The sequence below is a fragment of the Aquila chrysaetos genome, chromosome Z, assembly GCF_900496995.4.
Source record: "Aquila chrysaetos chrysaetos chromosome Z, bAquChr1.4, whole genome shotgun sequence".
Classification (NCBI taxonomy): domain Eukaryota; kingdom Metazoa; phylum Chordata; class Aves; order Accipitriformes; family Accipitridae; genus Aquila; species Aquila chrysaetos.
In genome coordinates this window covers 27809711-27833178 of record NC_044030.1, presented here as the reverse complement: position 1 = coordinate 27833178, position 23468 = coordinate 27809711, and the positions used below count along the sequence as shown (strand labels likewise).

The window sequence follows — 23468 nt, the reverse complement described above, 5'->3', positions numbered from 1 at the left end:
ATTTTGTTTGTGGCCATTGCTCTGAGTTTACTGTGTTCATATTTTAATCCAGCAATACTTTCAAGGCTTACATGCTGAGCGTTTAAACTCAAACCAAAAGTCTTTTAGGGAGCAAAGGCCACTGTAGCATCATGGAGAGGGCATTACTGATAAGTTTTCTGCCTGGAGTGCCCCTTACACTGTATCTTACGCAGATTGTTCATTCAATTGCTCCAGGAAAATGGCAGTCCTTTACAGTGCTTAAGCAAGAAAATCACGTATCGAATTGTTTGTTTTTTAATTGATTCTGTTCTTTTTCTTTGTTTTAAGGGATATGTGATGTTTGTTAGAATGCCCAGGGAAGAATATTTTCATTGTTCATAATAGAATTAGGTGCATGAATCAAAAATAAATGTATTTCTATGATTGCTGCTACAATGGCACAGCATTTTTACACCTTGTGGTCTAGTTATATAAATCTTGGAATGGGGTGTAATACTGCTATAGGTAGAAATCTATTTAGCTTCAGAATATCTTGAGTTGGAAGGGACCCATGGAGTCCAACTCCCTGCTCCTTGCAGGACTACCTAAAACTAAACCATATGACTAAGAATGTTGTCCAGACCCTACTTAAACTCTGACAGGCTTGGTGCCTTGACCAATTCCCTGGGGAGCCTGTTCCAGTGACTGACCACCCTCTCAGTGAAGAACCATTTCCTAATGTCCAACCTGAACTTCCCGTGATGCAGCTTCATTCCATCTCCTCGTGTCCTACCGCTGGTCACCAGAGGGATGAGATCAGCACCTCTCCCACCACTCAAGTGCCATTAATTCTTAGATTATAGTAAGTTTATAAGTACTAAGAAAGTAGTGCATACCAAGGACACAGTGAATCAGAAGCTGAATAATTCTTTTCACTTTATGTAGCACACTCATTGATTCATGCTGTTTATTTGGACATTGGGAGGGCACTGTTAACCCTTCAGATTTTTAGTGGACAGGGAGGGGACAGTGTTTGTTAACCACTGCAAATAAATTCAGTGCTAAGGCTTATAAGTATGTAATTTTTATATATTAGTTTATTCAGCATTCTCACATTGATCTTCAGAAAGTGTAGAGAATTTTGGTGCTTTGTTTCTATTCTTTTCATTCTGAATATTCCCAATTTAAAGGTAATTTCTGTTCTTTTGTCTTTTAATAGTCTGATACCTACCTCTGCATGTCAGTACCCCTGCCGGTGGATGATGAAGCCTATGTAGGTGAGTATTGGTTGACTGGAAGAACCTAAGCAAGCCATTTTGAAGAACCTCAGCATTTTCTTTTTTTCCTTTGACTCATATTGACTTAATCTTTGGCTGTCAGAGTTTCCAAAATGCATTCATCATGTCTAATGCAGAAACAAATGAGAGAGAGCTACTTAGACTCAAGAGAACAAACTGTATCTGGAGAGATTCATGAGTAATAGTAGTTAGGGAGCTGCATGCAGATGCCTCTGGCAGTCAGTACCAAGGAGTCCCATTTGTAAAGTATTGGCTTTCTGTCTCTGGCTGGATACTTAATTCTGCTCTACTGAGCAGACTGTTTATTCACCTGCTGGTACAGGCTGTAAATCCTTTGTACTTACAGTCAGTGTTGGCCGCAGTAAGATTTTACTTATGTGGGCGAAAAAACCGAAACCAACCAAAACCTCTCACCTCCTTTTTTTTTTTTTTTTTTTTTTTTAATGTTGTGGCATGAATAAGATGGCAGACAAATAGAAGGAAATACTGTAATAGTGTACAAACGCTGAGATCATATAGATCAGCAAAACAACACCATCTGTTCAGAAAGTCTTTGAGATACTTTTTATTTTGCCCTGCTTGTGAACATACAGTTGTTCAGGTAGAGAGAAGGCTTGTTGGTTTGGCTGAAGATAGTTTCACTATCAGAACATGCTATAAACAGAAATAAAAGAAAACAATTAGAAGTTAAAACCTCTATATTTTTCTTCCCTTACTCTTTTGTTGCATTTTAGGATATCGGCACTTAAAATAAATATGGTGGGAATCCTATGTAGATTTTATTGTAGTGTATTATAAGACTCTTGTTCTACGTGGATTTCCTTGTGGAAATCCTTCAGAAATAGAGTATTCTGGTTAGATTTTCATGTTGTATTATAGCAACTACAAAAATTGAGTAAATTTTCTTCAGTGCTTTCTTTGTATATCTGTTTTGTAAAGAAGTCAGAACCTGACCTCACATGTTGGCTGTGAGTTTGACCCCAGAAAGAAAAATGAGCATAAAAGGGAGGTGTTCATTCTCTGATAAACTATACTTGCTGTGCAGTGTGTGCAATAGACTCTTCTGCTTTCAGGTGAAATATAGAAAGGCATAATACTAACCTGCTGCATAAGCAATTTTTATATAGTGCTTCACTGAGTTGCAAAATTGTGTAGTTCAATTCTTAGATTGCTGCACATTTAGTTCTCTACTTTGGTGTTTACATGTGTTAAAGCTACATAAACTTCTTTCAGTGGTGTATATGTTTGAAAGGACCTACAAAAAGAATTTGCTTAAAAGTGATATTTATGCAAAGTCTCAATGTGAATCATGCAAGACAACCCATTTTTTTCTCCAAAGACTGAGAAACTTTTAGGTTTTCGGTGTTTACATGGTCTTCACAAGATTTTTATAGGATTTGTTCACCTTTCCAGTGATCACTGTGCTTGAGTACATGTGATTACAAAGCAGAATAAGGTCTGGACAAAGAAACCATTCTAGTTGTCAGGTGGAGCTTTGAAGAGCAAGAGGAACTTGGTGAGCAAATTTAAAAAAAAGTCTTGTTCTGTGAACATGAAGTTTTCCCATGATAGCATTGCTTACAACCTCTTGTATCTGGATGCCTTGAAAATAAAACAAAATTGCTTGCTTTTGTTTTTTTCTCTTTGGTCCCTTCCACTAAAATGGATAGGCATGTGGTCAATCTTAAGCATGTGATCAGTTCCTTCTCACTTCAGTAAAGTCACTGGAAAGTGTTTTCAGTGGAAAAGATTTGTCAGATTGGAGTCTTCACAATCAACAAAAGTTACCTAATTATTGGAAGAGTAGAATCATAGAATCATTTAGGTTGGAAAAGACCTTCAAGATCATCAAGTCCAACCATCAACCATGCCCACTAAACCATGTCCTGAAGTGCCTTGTCTACTGACAAGTCTGAGTAGACTCAAACATATCCAATTGTAGAGAATAGAAGGAATGCAAACTGACCTATCTTATGAAATATTTGGATAGCAAATTAAATCTTCTTCTCAGGAAAGAGATTTTTACAATAGATATCATCATCTTAAGAAATGAGATGCTTAATGGAGTTTTTCCTTAAATACTTCTTAATACCATTTATTGTTGTGAAGCTAATAACTTATGTGCATGTGTGTATTTTGTGTTGCTTAAATAAGCATAGTAGATTGACACACAGAGAATGAAATACTTCTTTTTAAAACGATAGTGTCTACATTTTTATGGTTTACGCAGAATCTGCATGCATTGCATTGCAAATAAATGGTGTAATTAACTTTCATTAATTACTGTTTTACTTTGTGATAGAGGTATCTAAAAACTAACATACGAACTGTCACTCTGGGTTATTGTTCAGTGATGTATTGAGAAGACTGTGTTCTGAAGAGCTTCAACATGAAGAGATGTGATTACACAGAATTAAAACAATAACCTGGGTTTCTGAGACAGTGCAATGATAAAGCTGAAACCAGAAGCTACATGTTCTGCCTCTAGTTCATTTTATTTGCATATAATGCTGTCAATTAAATGCCTTCTCTTTTTTGTGTTGTTGGGTTTTTTTTCCTTTTACACTTTAAAAAGACACTTTTATGATCAAGTGTCCTTACACTTTGACCAAGAATCACTTGTTTATTCCTTTTTTACTTTGTTTTCCTATTTTTTACCCCATTTTCTTCCCTCCTCCAAGACCGTGTGGAAGAGAAGGTTCTGTTTATAGAACCTGTAGCAGGATAGGTTTTTTGCATACCGGTAAAATATAAGGGCCTTGGAAGCGAGAGCTTCCTTTTTAGCATTGTGTGTGGGCAGTACTACATTTTTAGTAAGGAGAAAATATTTTCTGTAACTTTTTTCAATATTTGTTATTGATTTTATATTTGAGGACTTTGAATTCAGACTTCAGCTTTGCTTTTCCCCTCAAAATTTAAAACCAGTAGATGGTCCAGCTTGCACAGGGACAATGGGTATAACTTCATAGTGCAAAGCTGGAAGGATACTGTACCAGAATTTACCAACTTGATCAGAGTCAGTTCTCAGACGTTATCAAAAGAAGGAACTGATGAAACTTACTTATGAAATGTTACCAACTAGAAGGAGGAGTAGAGCAAGTTTGCCCTAGAGGTCTTTTTCAGGGGTGCATCTATGTATTTTTGCAGATGCAGTTAGTTTTCTGTGTGATACACTTTAGTGGAGCGTCAGACTGTCAAGGCTGAGATTTCTGTTTGAAACAGTTGTTTTTCTGTCTCAAAGGGCTATAAATGCTGACAAACTGGGGGGAGGCAAATGTTTGTTTGTTTGTGGGGTGGGTTGGTTTACATTTAGGTTAATGTTAGGAACATACCTTTTGATTCTGTGAAATGAAATGGCTGTGAGATTAATATGTAAAAGATATTAATGAGTGAGATTAATATGTAATTTTTCAAGAAAGTATCATTCCAGTTGCATTTTAAAAACATATTGCAGTTTTCTTCTTCCACCTCATGTTTGATTAATGTTTATCAATAAGTAGCTAAACCAGAAACTAGATTGAGTCTAATGGTGCAGGCATTGGTAAAAATCATTTTTTGATTACTGAGCTGTAGTGATAGCTAAAGGGTGCTCTACAGACACTTATAAGAATTGAGTCTGACAGGAAGCCACTTGGCCAAAAAATTTAACTGTCATCTTCAGCTTCTTACATTCATTCACATGGGTGACTAGTAAATAAATGTGTCTTTTTCTTACTGACTCATGGTAAGTCCCTGTCAGATTGTGCTGTAGAAATGAGATAGAGCCTATTACATTTAGCAACACAAGTTGAAGTAATTAGACGATTTATTACTCTTTGTCCATACATGAATCTGAGACACTGTGGGTTTGTTACTCTAGTATGGCATATATAAACTTCCTATTGTCAAGTAATGATGACTTCACTGTGTTGAAGGCCTCTAATGTCTCCCTAATCTGCCAAAATGTGGACACTGATATGTTGATAAATTTCTTTAAAGTTAATTCCATTATAGGGAAGACAGCAATTTTTTTTAAAAAAAAAAGAATATCAACTTTATATTGAGTTGTTATTTGTAAAGATGAACACCTTTGAAATTAATTTTTTAAGTACATACCTTAACTAGAAACTGTTAAGATTAAACTGATGTCATGTTCTCTTCACTCCTGTTTTTCCTGGAGTTCATAATTCAAAGTAGTACTTGGTCAAGAAAGTAAGTCAGACTTTATTCAGATTTAGTATATATACACCAAAACTGTTAACTGTTATTTTAGTAATCATTTTGTAGCACTCCTCCATGCATAAAAAGTATTTAACTATTGAGTAATTTTCTGTTCATTATTGTAAAATGTGGAGGCTCTCAACTAGGAATATAAGGCTTTTGTTTGATATTTCTTAAGCCTTTGGTAGTGACAGGTACTGCATTTGGCTTGAATTTTATGCTAATTTGTATGGCTTTTACACATAGGATTTTTTAAATGGCTTTTTTTTGACCTTCTGTTTGGAAGGGTATAAGCCTTAGTGTGGTGCTAAGAAAATAACCATACAGGAACAGAGTAACTGACTGTACAAAGCTCTCTTGAGCTCACAGACAGACTGAGAGGTTTTTCAACTCTTCCTTCAGAAACAGTGATGAGATATGTGAGCTAAAATAGTGTATACAAGTGGCTTACGCAGAAATCTGATTTCGGTTTGTTAACTGTGGTGCATCATTTTCTACTAGTAAGAGTAGTATTTAGTAAGCTATTTGTAATAAGTTTTATAATACAATCATAGAATCATAGAATCATTTAGGTTGGAAAAGACCTTCAAGATCATTGAGTCCAACCATTAACCATGCCCACTAAACCATGTCCTTAAGTACCCTGTCCACTCGCTTTTTGAATATCTCCAGGGATGGTGACTCAACCACTTCCCTGGGTAGCCCATTCAAATGTTTAACAACCCTCTCAGTAAAGAAATTTTTCCTGATATCTAACCTAAACCTCCCTTGCCTCAACTTGAGGCCATTTCCTCTTGTCCTATCTCCAGCCACCTGACAGAAGAGACCAGCACCCACCTCACTACAAGCCCCCTTCAGGTAGTTGTAGAGAGCGATAAGGTCTCCCCTCAGCCTCCTCTTCTCCAGACTAAACAGCCCCAGTTCCCTCAGCCGCTCCTCATAAGACTTGTGCTCCAGGCCCCTCACCAACTTGGTTGCCCTTGGTCCCGTCCATGCACTAACTTTTAATTTTACCTTTATTGAAGGCTGCCCTTCTAGGTGTTATTTACAGTATGTTTTGTACAGGTATCAAGTTCGACAATAAACTTCATTAGATTTCACATCTGTGAACTACTTATAAACTCCTTCAGAAATTTAATCTCTCGCTTAAATTGGTAGCAGCAGCTTAAAACACCTGAAACACCTGAAAACTAAGGTAGGAAGTCCATATAAAATGACACATTGTCTGTCCCATGTAAGAGTTAACCATAATTTCACTAAATGTTATGGATAAAACCATCAAAACAGAAGGTCTTTCTGTAGCGCAAATTAGATTTTTAGCTATGAAATTAGTATAATTTGCTTGTAGGAAAAAAAAAAAGGTGTTGTGTAGTCTTTAGACTTTAATCATGATGGCAAGTTTAGCAGTTCTGAATTCATACGTGGTGCTCAGTGTACCCACCCAGGGCATGTGCATGCATCTCTTACTTCCCAAATCAAGCCCTCATCTCTGGCGTGCTCATTTCCTTAAAATCTGACTTCATGCCTTACGTCTTCAAGCTAGAATTTGACTCGCATGCCTTAACTTTTGGCTGGTTTTCCTCACTTTTCACAACAGGCCTCAGCTCCAAAAATAGGGTTAGAAGCTATTTGATTAGCTTTTTTTCCCTCATAAAACTGGGTCAGTAATCCACATAATGATTCACTTCAGGAACGCTGCTTCAGCAGCGTGTTAAAATACTGAGTTCAGTCTGCACATAAATCCACAAACTTTGGGAGCAGAATAGTGTTTCAGTGGTTTGCAGCTTCACGATTTGCCCATGTTAAGACTCTTAAAAGAGCTAAAAGACACTTCCTTGAAGGTTCCTCAGTGTCTATGTACATGTAAGGGCAGGACTGATTCCACTGTTTTGGAATTTGTGCTGTAGGATAAGGTTTAAAAACCTTCCAAGGGTTTGACATTATTAGTGAGAATAAATCATAATCCCATCTTGGAACTGTTGTCCCAAGAAAGATGCAGCAAAAATTCCAGGTGGAATACTGGAAGAAGATATCACTAACACATAAGATATTAGTTACTCTTAACTGTAACTTACTGTTTGTATTTTTGATGAAGAAGTAGAAAAGTATTACTAAATCACAAGTGCAAATTTTGAATCTAGATTGAAATTAGACTGGTTACAGTAAAATTTTGTGGTTTGGGATACATGGATATTTTTACTGAGTGTCATATTTAACTTTCGGGGGAAAACACAGCAGTTTTCAGTGGGAACTTGGAATTTCTTTTTCTTAATGACTATGTGAGGTACAGTGTTTTAGCCTGGGAGACAGACTGTTGAATGGGAATTTAAGTAAAGCTTGTAAGTGGAATGCAGAAGGTAAATAAATGAGTGGGGTTGTACATGCCATGTTCCTAGTATCGCAGAGAAAAAATGGAACAAAATGCTCTTGCTGATGTAACTAATGGTGAGAGTAAGGATAGCTTATTTGTTTTATCATTTTGTTTTTCAGTTGACTTTAAGCCTCATGCCAGCATGGACACTGTCCATCACATGTTACTTTTTGGATGTAATGAACCCTCTTCTACCGAAAATTACTGGTAAGAGTTGCAACTTGCTTTTGTTATTGTACTAACTTTTCTTTTTAATTGCTTCTACATAAACCTTTTCCAGTGTCTTAATTTATTGGAAAAGTAGAAAAATTTGTAAGGAAGAAGAAATGTATAACATTCCAGTCTTTCTACACTTAAAGTGTTTATTTTTTTTAACTAACTCCTCTGTAAGGTGGAGAAAAAGATCTGTTTTCTGATTCTCCATGACTAATTGACTGTCTCCGAGGCAGAAACAGGAGCTATAGTGAGCAGGGTGCCATTGGGTACCAAGAAATCTAGGCTTCCTCTATAGTTGGCTGCTTTTCTGTGTATGAAGAAGTATTGTAAGGGTAAGCTGAAGAAGATTCTCTGAGTCAACTGGTTTGGTAGTTGAGTTGCCCTACAAAATGCCTAAGCAGTAAGGGCAGAGGGAAGCTCTCAATGCCACTAAAACAGGTGTGGGGAGCCAAAGTGAAGAGAATGTGAAGGTGGATGGAAATTAATGGTCTGTCAGTAATTTTGCAAGTTTTCTCCAGGTTTTCAAGAGAGAACAGGTAAGGTAGTTTTGCTGACACTGCAAAGCTTATATGACTTATTCTGATATGTGGAACAATTTTAATACAGATTTTCCGACAGAGTTGTGTAATCACTATTTATGTTTTAAGTATTTACCAAAAAGGTAACTAGAGCTGGAATTTAGAGCTAATAGCATAGTATAATATATTTTCCACTAAAAATATGAATTTATTATTTGGAATAATCTCTGCATGTTTTTGGGTGATGATTTGATTAATATTTTAAACATACAACAAACTTTCATCAGAATTTTTATCTCCCTTCTACCTATCAACCAACAGTTCTAATACTGAAAATGTTGTAATCTTGTCTTGCAAGAAAAGCAGGTGCTTAAAAAGTTCAGATAAAAGTAAAACTGTGAAAGCACAGAATTTCTATTGATTTCTTTTCCCAGCAGACAGCTTTTCTGTGTTCTTTTTATTGTATCTTATATGTTAGAATATATTTTTTTAATAGTTTAATGGGAAAAATATGCCAACATAAAACTGTTCCCATTGTGGCCTGTTAAAACCAGTTTACATCTTGAGTGTCCTGTTTAAAACTGAGTAGATGGTACTTGTAGTACATTTTGTTTTCATATGTCAGGCAGTAGTTTTATTAGAGCCTTGAAATAATCCGTATATGAAGGAATTATATTGTTATAGATTGATCAGGTGCTTGCATTGAGATGAAGTCACAAGTTGATGCTTAAGTCACACCTAGCTGATGTTCTGAAGATGTAGGTGAAATGTTTAGTTCCTAAGCTTTCAAATACAAAGAGATGGCTCAAAAGCTGGAAAGTCATAAAGTTCTTCAAAGCTGAATCAGACTCAAGTCCTAGGTTTGAGACTAGGGTTCAGGTCGTTTGAGCTGGAGAATGTAAATTGTAATCTCACTTCCTGGAGAAGAACGATTGCCCAGCAGAAAACTCATCAGGTAGCTGTCAAATGATGAAGCATGTAATTAGTTGTGGTGGGTTGACCTTGGCTGGATGCCAGGTGCCCACCAAGCTGCTCTATCACTCCCCTCCTCAGCAGGGCAGGGAGGAAAGAAAATAAGATGGAAAAAAACTCATGGGTCAAGATAAAGGTAGTTTAATAAAGTGAAAGCAAAGGCTGTGTGCAAAAGCGAAGGAGAACAAAAGATTTATTCTCTACTTCCCATCAGCAGGCGATGTCCAGCCACTTGCCGAAAAGTAGGGCTTCAGTACACATAGTGGTTGCTCCAGAAGACAGAAGTCATAATAATGAATGCCCTCCTCTCCTCCTCCTTTCTCTTAGCTTTTATTGCTGAGCAGATGTCACTTGGTATGGAATATCCCTTTGGTCAGTTTGGGTCAGCTGTCCTGGCTATGTCCCCTCCCAAGATCTTGCCTACCTCCAGCCTACTGGTGAGGAGAGAATGTTGGAGAGACAGCCTTGATGCTGTGCAAGCACTGCTCAGCACTATCCAAAACACTGGTGTTTTATCAACACCTTTCTAGCTACCAATACAAAGCACAGCACTATGGGGGCTGCTATAAGGAAAATTAACTCCATCACAGCCAAACCCAATACATTAGTGTTGTATTTAAATCTGATATTTCTGATTTTTCATATGCAGGTTTTGATTAAATCTTGCTTTTTTTTCATGTGTAGTTTCTGAGGTCTAGTATTTGCTTTACATTCTTAAAATAAAAACTCTTCATTCAGTGTCTCATCATTTCACATCCCTGTTGTTGCAATGGTTTGCAGCATTTCATCTTGCTCCGCCCGTGGCTATCTGCAAGGCTAGAAAGACGATCACGTCTGCTCTACATAGAACAGGCTTTAGACAGATGCATTTGTGCCTGTTTGACACATAAGCTTGTATAAATGCCTGTTTACTATGTATCTGTGTGTGTATATAATTAGTGTAGTATATATGTGTATAGACATATATATGTGTGTATACATATATATGTGTGTATATAAATGTGTTGTAAATATGTTCGATTAAATGTCCAGATGTGTAGAAACTGTTGCACATTTTGTAAGTCATTGCAGAAAGTACGTATAGTTTAAAAGCATTTTCCTACTAGTTTAAATTCGCTAGAGGCTTCGAGCCATTAGAACTAATTTTGTTAAAGTAATTCTGGTGACTGTGTATTAATGATGAAACATCTTTGGGTTTTGTTTTTATTTTGTTTTGTTATTTGTTATTTGTTATTCTTTTTGTTACCTGCAGACTATTAAGTGATGACTTCACTTGCTCTTCCATCTACTAGGGGAAAGAATGGTTGGTTGAGAACTGATATTTGAGGACACCACCAAAAGACTTGTTTAGCAAGGTTCCTTCCCTTATTGTTTACATGGTCAACATTTTGACATAGCCAGTTTTTATTCAATTAAGGCATACTACATTGATTTTTTGCTTTATTGTAGTTTCTTCATCAAAATTCTGGGCAACTTTAGTTAGATGGTTTGTAATCAGTTGCAAGAACGTTAAAAATACCAAGTCAAGAGCTATTTTTCATACCATCATGATGTGGATTAGGTGTATTATGGAAAAAATAGTGCTTTACGAGCATTCGGAATGCAAGGACAAATTTCATTTCCCTGAGGCTTGAAGTTTTATTCAGGCCAGTTTTCAGTGTGGATGAATGGGAGAGGGGAAGATACAGCATCCAGAAAACTCTGTATTAGCTGCCCTGTGGCCATAGCAAGTGCTGAGCCAAAATCTGTGTTGCCACTCTGGCCTGCTGGCTTTTCTGGTGACGTGATGCTATTCATGCAAATGCCCCTGGCTTCTGAAGGACTGTCTAACGGTGTGGGACCTGTGCTGGTGCTGCCGTGACACATTCACTGCAACATGCTAGAATCTTTATCTGAACAAATGCTAAAGGGGTGCACAGGTGTTTCTCCCTTCTTGAAATACCCAGGCCTTTCCACAGAAATGAAGTAGGCTCCCAAGGCTCGTTTGCTCAGGTTTTGTTCAGTGCACCAAAAAAAGGTGTAGCTGCTTTTGTTTCTTGTTCATAATTAGCCCTAAAAGCAGTTCAGCCACTATGACAAGAAGTTTTGCCTGACCTGATAAACTGCTGAAATCGAAGTAACATGCCTGAGCCGATTCATCAGAAGTTCAGATTCTCCAAAGATAATCAAGAACACACTTGAATGATTTAAAAGAAGATGTTGAATTACTCAGAACTTCTGAGTCCCTAGCAAGACAGGTCTTATGCTATGTCAAACCTGACACTGAAATGAGCTCCCGTGAATGAGATGATTCATAGTCATGGCCTTTATTTTGGGATCAGGCTGGGCAACTTTAAATACTTACCTAATCTAAACAAATGTGTTAAGTACAGGTTGTAGATCACCACCCAGTAATTCCTCTGTCAGACTAGCTGCTTCTGTTAGCAGGAGAGCATGGTTTTGGAAGCTTTTGACATCAGTAGTTCAGTAAAGGTTGCAAAAGATGTCAAGACTGGTTCAGTGAAATACTTGTATTTCACTGCTTAGGAGAGAGTGGGAACAATATAAAGATATGTATTCCTGAGTATAGTTTCTTACCATTGTCACTGCCGCAGAATGTTCTGCACCATTCAGCTCAAGAACGAAAAATTATCTTTTTTCTTACTCAATCACCTCAGTTATCTTTTTTCACAAGTCTTGGTCAGAATTAAGGAGTATAGTGTAATAGAGAAAGAAATGTAAAAAATTATTTTTTCCTAAACAATGCAAATATCCTAAAAGGATACCCAAATACTGGGCTTGCTGACATAGTGAAATATTTTGCTTCTGGTCCAGGTAATTAGTCAAAACCCCGGTGCCATTAAAAAACTCAGCTCCTGAGCTTGCTGAAGATGGAGAATAATGCCTTTCAAAAGTCCAGGAGAGTTTACAAAAAACAAAGAACTGAGCAGCAGTCCTATTTCCACACCCTCCCCTCCCCCTCTCACCCCCAAATTTTGACCACAGTCAAAATTAGTTGTTAGTACAGTACTGTATAGTATGCAGTGATAGTCCATTTTTAAGGTATTCTGTGCTACTCATTCTATTCAGAATCTCATGACTTTTTGCATGTAAAGAAGCTATGAATTTCAGTGATGGGTTAAATTTTTTTTGTTGTTTGTAATTTTATACTTTTTACTAGCTTTCTGCTTTTAAATCTGTTCCATGAGTTATCTTAACTCTTCTTTGTCATCTCCTCTAGGATTGTTTTTTTCTGAAAACTCAATGTTTCAAGATCAGCATTGATGGCTAAATGAGACGGTTGACCATTTTTTAAGCATAATGAAAGAGCAATGTGTGTATTTCATCTTTCTCCCCTGCAGTCTTCTCCCTCCATCGGCCAGCGTCTCAGGAGGAAAGTTTAGAACAGCCTATGCAGTTTTTGTTACGAAGCTAATGTGGTTCTAAAAAGTACCGTCGTATAAATGAAGGCTATGTGGCCCAGAGTGTGGTAGTGAAGCTGTTACTGTGCTGTGGTTTCTGCTGTTGTTCCTCCTAACCAATCTCTTCAACACATTTCCAAACTCAGCTCAATACCTGGTTAGATCCCTGAAGTCTTCTGGTTTTTTTAGATTGTAGCAGTTGAAACCTGCACAGCTTTTACCTGCAGCTGTATGAATTGTTAGGGGTGAAACATTTCACTTATCCTGAAATAAGTTTTGCTTGTCCATTGGGGAATGTTTGAAGGGGGAGATGACCAAACTAGTAGTTGTGAAGGTCTAGAAACATGTGTTATGAGCAAAATCAATGCAAAGCAAGAAGTGGCATGTTCCCTTTTCTCTTGGTAGTCTGATGATTATGGCAATGCTTTCTGTCAGAAGAAAACACAGCAGCTATGTTGCAGTAGGGCGCTCCGGGATCACAGAAACACGTAATGTCCCGCTGAGGACGTTTTCGCTACATGCAGGAAGAACTGGTTATCTCTGGGAGAGCAGCCTGGAAAGCATCATCATCATCATTTGTTCTGAGAGGTGGCACATATGGCTCAGGCATCGTCAACAGCCTGCATCTGCTAAAAGTCCTGGTCTTTTATGCTTTTATACTCTTCCTCACACTGTGTGAGACTATTTTCCCCAGTATTTGAGGTGACTGAAACCGTGCTGTATGTGTACAAATGTTTTCCCAGGTCTCATTTTACCAGCAGTAATAAACAGAGAAGGGACTGGTTGTTTTGAATTGAAAACCTGGCATGGGTATCAACCTTCATTGCATCTGGCTTGGATTAGTTGATGTAGTCTGAAGAGTTTCAGGTTGAGGCTTTCTAAAAGTCATACCCATGTATGCTGCACCTGTGGAATGACTTCTACATTCTGTGCTCAGTGCTGCAATGCTTTGCCACTGAAGAACTTACAAATACAGTCTGTAAATAACCCTTTTCCTTAATAGAGGATCAAGATGGAGAAGTGGCTTCTAGATGGGTGTTTGGAAAGCCCCTCAGCAGGACTCTGTTTATCCGTGTATATCATCCTGTAGCCTACATCCACATATAGCTGCCAGTGCCCTCTTGGATGTGGTCCAGGTACATTGTACTGTCCGTACAACTGTGTCTGACTGGCCTTTTACAGATTTGGTAGTGTCTATGCACTGAGTTTATCAGTTCTTGTGGATTCGAGGTATCTAGAGCTTAACAGTCTTTGGGAGTCTTTCACACTCCACCCTTAGTGTCACTGGCAAGGTGTTAGCTGCACAGACTAAAGACAACTCTAGAGATCTGTTATTGTAAGTATTTGTGATGTGTTTGTGGTCTGTAACTTGGCAAACACTTCTTTTTTCTTTCTTTTTTCCTCCCTTTTTTTTTTTTTTTGGTGTGTGTGATTTTTCTGTTTATAAAAAAAACCAAAAAATTGTGCAGTGGAATAAAAATTAACTTCAAGCAGTGAGCTTGCATTAAGTACAGGGAAGCACATGAGTGCCTCTTACGTGCTGGTTCATATACAGCTTCCTGTCACCTTTTTTTTGTCAATGGTTTTTACATTAATTTTACCTATCAGTTTTGACTTAAAGCTTTGATGTCTTCTGGGTTTTTTCTGCTTTGCACACGAGTCCTGTCCCTCTGTGTAAATATGGCAGCCATTGTTATTCTGTGGCCCTTGAGCTAATAATGCTAGAAATTTTCATATGGTTCATTCTCACAAAAGGTTCCTTTATTTTTTTCATTTCTGGCTACTAGGCTGGCAGGGACTATCAGAACTGTCTATGGTTTTGACCCTGTTTGCCTAACACTATCTTAAGGCAGAGGGAGGAGGAAAAAAAAGAAGATGGAGGATCTAAAGATACCCAGGAAAGCATTAAAAGAGCAGTGTTTAATCAACATACATCCAAAAACATCTTCATAGATCTTAAAATTAGTGGGTTTGGATGTAATTCACCTGCCCTTTTCTGATTTCAAAATTTAAAAAAATTATATTCCCTGTTGTTTTCTTTCCTCATATTTTTAGGGACTGTGATGAAGGAACATGCAAAGACAAATCTAACATTTTGTATGCTTGGGCAAGAAATGCTCCACCCACCAGGCTACCCAAAGGTATTGTGCCTTTAATGTGAAGTTCCTTGTGTACAGGGGCAAGGGAGAGAAGACGATGTGGAATTAAGCACCTGACATGTCTAGGAACTTCCTATAATATTTTTATTATGTCTAGTTGTTGGAAACTGTATAAACATCAACCTCATAACTATGTATATATTATGCTAGCTAATATACTTGGGTTTTTTTTTGTCATCCTGTTTGCTATAACATTATGGGTTTCAGTAGAGGGGAAAAAAGGCTAAGGGAGAGATGACGGTCATAATATAAAGCTTTATTTTTATATAGCATTAAACTTGCATTTTCTACTGCATGTTACTATTTATATATCTTTCAGTAGCACACAAACCGCATTAAAATATTTTTGTGTGTTTGGGAAAGCACAAACAAGTTCAGTGTAAACACTGATTTTTTTCTGTGTCTTTAGTGTACTTGACAATTTTATGTGCTTTTCATTTTTCAGTACTTTGATGCAGTTGAATAAGATGCTTATATACCCATTTTCTGGTATGATAGATTACTTCACTGAATTCAGTCAAAATTTACTAAGCTACTTGGAGTGGTATGTCCGGAATACAAGGAGAAGTGGTTCTTTCTAATAACCAGTAAGGGTCCTAGAAATATCTACCATCTATACAGCCTCAGTCTGAAAATACCTGGAATTCTAAAAATTTTTTCTTTTATCTTTTACTGCCTCCTTTCAAAACCAGGAGCAGTGCACAGTACCATGAAGAGGTTTATTTTAAATAATCCATTCACACACTTATCAGCATGAATGTTATTCGATTTCATTATCAGAATGTCACGTTTAAAAAAACATTGTTTGAAGGATTCTGTGGAAGCCTGGTATTTGCTTTGCTGTTAAACCCCAGCTAGTAATAATTTTTTTGGCTCTAAGCTGTTCATAAATACAAGGTTTGTGGAGAGGGTTCATAATGATACTACATTTGTGCACAGAGAGGCAGCAGTCCCATTTATAAGAAGGCTTTGCCGTGGGCAGTGTTTAATCTAGTGGGATTCACTGACCGAATAGGAAGAAATTGCTTTCTCTCTTCTTTTGAAGAGTGTTCGTTGTAGAATCGGTTTAGAGAAATCCCTTTTGGTGATGGTGATATTTTGCCATTTCATTATTTCAAATTATTTCAAATTCTTCCATTTTCATCCATGCCTGTGCTTACTTCTGTCAACAAGTAATGTAGCTTCATAAATTCCACAAGATTTTTTCTGCATACAGTATTAATTTACATCTCAAAATATTTTACTGCAGATCTTTTTATCTTTTCATTCTCAGTGTGTTCTTAGTAACTCAGTGTTAATCAGTTTGTATCATTCACAGGTTGTATAAGAAATTAAAGTTTACCAAATCCTACAAGGCTGGTAAAACTTGATTTTTCTAATTTTTTTTTAATATAGTTGTGTATATATATATATATAAAATCTGTATTAATATTCTTGGATTGAGAGAATTCTCTGCTGAATGCAGTTATCTGTTCATTAATAACTAAATTGTGGTCCTAGCTTCTTAGTCTGTTTGGGAACATGTGTTGTGATGGTGGTTTTCCCAGTTTTCAGGACATTGGTGTCTCTGAAATTTTCTACCCCTTCACTCTGCGTCATTACAGTGATTTGTATTTTTAGATATGGTCGGCAGTGATGAACCATCTTACATTTTATCGTTTCTGAAAACAATGCATTTTCCTTCTCTTAGGTGTTGGATTCCGAGTTGGAGGAGAAGCAGGTGGCAGATTTTTTGTGCTCCAGGTACACTATGGGGATATCAGTGCATTTAGAGGTATGTATTTTGGAAATTTGTTCTGTAAGTTTTATCAGTTACAGCATCAAAAGTATTTACCTGTAGAAAAAAATTTTGCTGTTAGTGCCACTCACAAAGGTAAAGATCAGTGAGCATATTTGTAATAAACTATGTATGTTAACTTGACTTGTTTGTAAACTTGCTTTATCTCTATAAATGTTTGAAAGGTGAACAGATTTCTTTTCTTCAAAAAATGTAAAGCAAATTACTTAAAGTAATGAAGAAGCAGATTAATAATTTTAAGTGTAGGAAGAAGCTTGTTTTTCCCTGCATAATTCAGTGTGTTCTTTAGGAAAGTTGAAACGAATACCTGTGAACACCCTTAACCTGTCACATTACTTGAATAGCTGGTGAGAAAGATGAGATACACTGGTCAGTCAATCACAGGAACTGTGTTTGGAAAAAGTTGTAACTAGTGGAGACAGTGTCTTTTCATATTAAAAAAAAAAAAAAAAGATTAAATACTCACTTCAAGCATGGCAATATGCTTGTTGTTGTCAGGGAGCGTTTCATAGAATCACAGAATGGTTGAGATTGGAAGGGACCTCTGGAGGTTATCTGGTCCATTCGCCCCTGCTCAAGCAGGGCCACCTACAGCAGGTTGTCCAGAACCACATCCAGGCAGCTTTTGCATATCTCCAAGGATGGAGACTCTACAACCTCTCTGGGCAACCTATGCCACTCCTCAGTCACCTTCACAGTGAAGGTGTTTCCTGATGTTCAGAGTGCACCTCCTGTGTTTCAGTTTGTGCCCGTTGCCTCTCGACCTGTCACTGGGCACCACTGAAAAGAGCCTGGCTCCATGTCGTGGTTTAACCCCAGGCAGCAAATAAGCACCACGCAGCCGCTCACTCACTCCCCCCCACCCAGTGGGATGGGGCAGAAAATCGGGAAAAGAAGTAAAACTCGTGGGTTGAGACAAGAACGGTTTAATAGAACAGAAAAGAAGAAACTAATTATGATAGTGATAACACTAATAAAATGACAGCAGTAATTATAAAAGGATTGGAATATACAAATGGTGCACAGTGTGATTGCTCACCACCCGCCGATTGACACCCAGTTAATCCCCGAGAGGCAATTCCCCCTGTCCCCGCTCCCCGCAGTTTATATACTAGATGTGACGTCACATGGCATGGAATACCCAGTTGGCCACTTTGGGTCAGCTGCCCTCTCTGTGTCCCATCCCAACTTCTTGTGGCCCTCCAGCTTTCTCGCTGGCTGGGCATGAGAAGCTGAAAAATCCTCAACTTTAGTCTAAACATTACTTAGCAACAACTGAAAACATCAGTGTTATCAACATTCTTCTCCTACTGAACTCAAAACATAGCACTGTACCAGCTACTAGGAAGACAATCGACTCTATCCCAGCGGAAACCAGGATACTCCATCCTCTTTGCACCCTCCCTTCAGGTATTTTGGTACATGGGTAAGATCCCCCCTGATCCTTTTCTTCTCTGGGCTGAATTCCAGCTCTCTCAGCCTTTCCTCTTAAGAGAGATGCTCCAGTGCCTTCATCATCTTCATGGCCCTTCCTTGGACTTTCTCCAGTATGTCCATGTCTCTCTTGTGCTGGGAAGCCCAGAACTGGACACAATACTGCAGGTGTGGCCTCACCAGTGGTGAGTAGAGGGGAAGGATCACCTCCCTTGACCTGCTTACAGTACTTTGGCTAACACAGCCAAGGATACCATTAGCCTTCTTTGCAGCAAGGGCACATTGCTGGCTCATGTTCAGCCTGGTGTTCACAAGGACCTCTGAGGCCTTTTCTGCCAAGCTGCTTTCCAGCTGGGTGGCCCCCAGCATGTACTGGTGGCTGGGGTTGTTCCTCTCCAGGCGCAGGACTTTGCACTTCCTTCCCCTTGTTGGACTCTGTGAGGTTGCTGTTAGGCCATTTCTGCAGCCTGTTGAGGTCCCTCTGGATGGCAGCATGACCTTCTGGTGTATCAGCCACTCCTCCCAGTCTGGTGTCATCAGCAAACTTTCTGAGGATACAGTCTGCCCTATCATCCAGCTCATTAATGAAAATGTTCAACAGGACTGGACCCAGTATTGACCCCTGGGGTACATTACCAGTTGCCATCCTCCAACTGGACTTCACACCACTGATCACCACCCTCTGGGCCTGACCATTCAGCCAGTTTTCAATCCACCTTACTGTCTGCTAATCCAGCCCATACATTATAAGCTTGGATTAATGAAATTTGGACTTCATTAATGCACGTGGAGATACTGGTAATCTGAGATTTTTAGGGACAAAATTAATTTTTGTTTTTAATTTGTATTTCATGTTGTACTTTGTTCTTTAAACCTGAAATGTCTTGTTCTGACACCTTTGAGATGCATCAATTCTTATTTTTGCTCTGTGAATCATGTCCTGTGTGGAGTTCTTGGGTTAAGGCCTCTCTGGCCTTCAAGAACAAAAAACCTGTGGGTCATCATTCTCTTGGAACTTGGCTGCAATACATTATTGCATAGGATTTAAACAAGAATGTGAAGTTCCTCATGGGCTAAATGATAATCAAAATGTTGGACTTGAAAGAAGAATGGGGAAGTAAGCTGAATAATAGCAAAAAATTAAGGGTGGAATATGTATTACATCAATAGTTTGAGCTATGCCTATGGCCTCCGAATCCTTCTGTGGTACCATGGTAAATGATCCACAGGTTGTACTTGGTTTTGAACAGAGAAGTTACCCTGTAGCTGGCAGCTTCTTACTGTCATGCAGCCTCTCTTCTGTACACCTCTGGAAAGGTTTGGACAATACTCATCCAGAATTTTCAGCAGCACTGAAGCTGAAGGTATGGTTTCTACCATGACATGAAGATATAATGTAGCATAATGGCAATAATGGTAAGTGAGGAGGAGGAGGAGGAGGAAGAGGAAGGAATAAACTGAGTGTGCCAGCACTGTTTAAATGGAGCACCTATGCAGATGTGCACAACTGAAGTTGAGAGAATTGATTTTCGTGAGACAGTTCAGATGGACCTGTACAGCCCGTGAGATTCTTCGCCTGCTGAAATCACAAATAATTAAAGTTACAAACCTCTAAAGAAAGCATGTTAGTTAAGAGCCTTCTCTTCATTATTGCTTGGGGACAAGGAGAGTTCTTACTGTTCATTTTCACTTTTAAGTATAATTTATGTGTAGGTAGTTATTAAAAAAAAAAAAAGAAACAAATGAGATCCATAACCTCCATTGCACATTAGTTGAGGATGTGTTCAGATATTTTTATTAATAAATTAACTTGGTAGTCAAAGCTTCTACTGAAAAAATCCACTTGCCCACTTAGAGAAACCATAGTGAAATAAGTTAGCACCCGAAATTAAAAGTTAATTTTACACCAACATGCTCCCTGCAGCAGACTTCCTTATTTCTTGTCTAGAAATCTGTGCAGGACTTAGAATAACCAATGTCATAGATACAAGCCTGCAAAATTATGAAAGTTTAAGAAGGGTGAACTGATAGGACTATAATTTGGGAGATGATACTAGTGTCATATACTGTTTCAGCAGTTAAAAGAGCATGATAGAATGCCCTCTGTTTTATTTCAGTGCCTTTTACTAGGTAGTCTGATATCTTATTTTTAAAGTGAAAAATAATCTACCTTTTCTGCTGGTTTTGTGAGAAAAAAATGTTTTCAGTGTAGTCTGCCTGTGAAAATTCCAGTAGAGAAAAATATAATTTAAATCTCCTAATAATTTAAATGTCCTAAACTTTGATTCTGGTGTTCAAGGATATTCAATGCATAACCTTCGACCAGTCTTACAGGTATTTTTAAACTTCAGGAATGATGTAAAGGCAGCTTTTCTGTATGAATGAGATGTCTGTTGATAACTGTGGCTTGTCAAAGTATAAGAATACAGTCATTAGAGTTGCATGTAAGCGCATGCAGTTATTGCAATTTGGAACAGAAGACAAATGATGAAATACAGTCAGTTAACTCATGCTTTCAGTAGCACATCAAAGATTCAGAAGCACTGTTCAGAGTTTAATTTTCTGACTTACAAGTCATTGCAAATATAAAATATTTGGCTTGAGGTAGTAATTATTTACGTATTAGCACCCAATTCTACTTCCTACCAATTCTGGGGGAAAAAATGTCATAGTTAAAATTTATCAACTGTCATTTTCAACTCTTTGTAAAAAGGATATTTCTTCATTTCATTAACTGGTTATTAAACTAATTCTGCTTTCCTTTCCTCCTTAGCTATAATCCAGAGCTAAGTATTCATATTTAGATATGCACTTTATGCTCAGGTATCAAAATAAAACTTATTGTATCTAAAATACACATAATTAAAAAATAAGCTGGAAAACAAAAAATAAATTCTACAAAAAAATTGGGGGTATGTGCAAAGAACCATCTTAGAAAGATAGTAATTGCTGTATTTTACTTCCTTCACTTTTTATATTTAAAAGCAAAAATTAATTTGGAGTTATGGTTGATAGCATATACAGTTACATAACAAGTAAAAAGTTATCAGAAATTTGTCTTTTTTATATATTCATAAGTGTTTAGGGTTCAGATTCAAGTAAACGTAAATCTAGCCATCTGTAGATCTATAAAGGCACCCAGTCAACTTTCAAGTTGGGCTGTAGGGATATGCAATGCAGTTGTCACACTGTTCTTGATTTATTCTTCCATATAAGTGCCTTCAGATCTGATTTAAAAAGATGTGGTTTTTTTTTCCAATCCCTAGAATTTCTTTTTTCCTGCTCTCCCTATAAACGAAGACTAATGTTGTTTCTAACTGCCCATACTATTATCTTTGTCCTTTGCAGCACATAAGAGAAGATAGATGTTATCCCCAAGAATCAATGCAATTAAAAGTTATTAATAATAATCTCTTTTAACTTGTTCTGTATGAAAGGTAATGACATTCTGTCATTTCCTGTGTGTGTAACTGTTGCATTTTTTGAAGCAATTAATAATTTTTGTCAGTATGCTTGGAGCAAACTTTTGGGGAATTCTTTAATTTTTGTTCAACTTTGGCTCCTTTCTCGTTCCCTTTCTTGTTCCCTCTCTTTTCTTGCACAAGGCATGCATAATACTTGCGTTCTCAGCTCCTTCTCCTAACCCCCACTTCTTCAATGAGAATAGATTTATTTCTTCCCGCTATCATTTCCTACAAGAATTATGTTACACACATCACAGACATACCTGCTTTTGTGAGGGGCGTGTGGGTTTCTTAGTGTTGGGTTTGTTTGGGGTTTTTTTTTAGTTGGGGAGAGTAATTAATTTTGGCCACCAAGCTGGTAGATGTCTTAAAAATAACTGTTTTCTTCATAAGACTGTGAATTGTAAGCTGTCATTTGAATTCTAGTCTTATTTGAACACTGCATTCAGTGTGCTTCTCTTTGATAACCAGAAGGCTTAACATTGGTATCTTGAATAACATTAATTTTGCATATTCCCAGATGTTCATGTTTATGATACATTATGATACCCTTTTAGCAAATCAGTCATCTGTGACCTTTACAAGATATTTATTTGTTAAAAAATTTATACTGGACCAGGATCAACAATTGTTTGTCTCTTTTCTATTTGGAAAGTAAGTTGTGAAGATGGCACTGGGGAGTCTGTGTTTGCATTTTGTTTTTCACAAACTGAATAAAGGTAGAGTTTCATTCTGCATGTTACTTGACTTTTAAAGAGCATGTTGCTGAATTGATTTTGGATGAGTGAACAGATCTGCAAGAGCAAGCACCTTGACTTTCGTGAAAAAAACAAATTCAGCTAGTGTTCTTTTATGTATCAAATATTAGGTATCAATACTGAATGCAACATACTGAATTTGTCTCTTTCTTTACCAAGGCTTCAAGTTCATTTTTATGCTGCATGTCTTTGTCTTTTTAAATATAACTTCTACAAAGGTAATTCCCAGTGGGCATTAGCTTTGGAATTGCCTTGCTCAGAGGTTGTGCTCCAGCTTTGAGGCTACTTCTTATCTTTAATGAGGCAAAGCCAATCCTGAGACCATATGTGGAGTTTCTGGTACAAATCAAAGGGCTGACTTTGAAATAACAGGGGGTTTAGAGCTTCATAAATAGCACCACTTTGTTAGTATGAAAGCTTTTAAGTATTCTAGTAGCCACGTGCAAGTGCTATACTGTTCCAATTAAATTTTAGAAGTAGATCAATGAAGAAGCTAAATAAATAGTTTGAACAGTGTGTTCTATAATTTATAATCCATGTACCTGGAGTGCAAAGAAAATAGGTTTTGAAGAGTGTTTATTTTTCTAATTCTGAGTAAAAAACCACAGAATTTTAAGTATCTAGGAAGCCCTAGAAGTCTCAACTTCTGTGGCAGATTATCATATATGTAACTAATGAATTCAGGATTGTAGATCTGGATAGACAGACTGGCAGGAAGCCTGTCAGACTCTCACTGGAAGTTTTATCAAAATCAGCCTACAGAAAGAGAATGTTTCTGTGTAGGATAATTTGGCTTCTCTTCAGTTATGAGTGTTTCATTTGACAAACTGTGAGTATCTCTAGTATTTGAAATATTTCTCTTAGAAAAAATGGTTAACAGGAGTACCATAGGTGATTCTTTTTAACTAATTTAAGCAT

At 37.5% G+C, this 23468-nt stretch overlaps 1 protein-coding gene across 9 annotated transcripts in view; it reads left to right on the top strand.

Moving 5' to 3' along the window:
- PAM (peptidylglycine alpha-amidating monooxygenase) overlaps nucleotides 1-23468 on the top strand; it is an 83019-nt gene that overhangs the window by 10183 nt on the left and 49368 nt on the right. For all 9 annotated transcript variants that reach the window (XM_030003940.1, XM_030003939.1, XM_030003938.1 and 6 more), the window contains exons 3-6: nucleotides 1181-1238; nucleotides 7950-8037; nucleotides 14993-15078; nucleotides 16787-16870. In XM_030003940.1, coding sequence (XP_029859800.1) covers nucleotides 1181-1238; nucleotides 7950-8037; nucleotides 14993-15078; nucleotides 16787-16870 — 316 coding nt within the window. The remainder of the gene's footprint in view (nucleotides 1-1180; nucleotides 1239-7949; nucleotides 8038-14992; nucleotides 15079-16786; nucleotides 16871-23468) is intronic.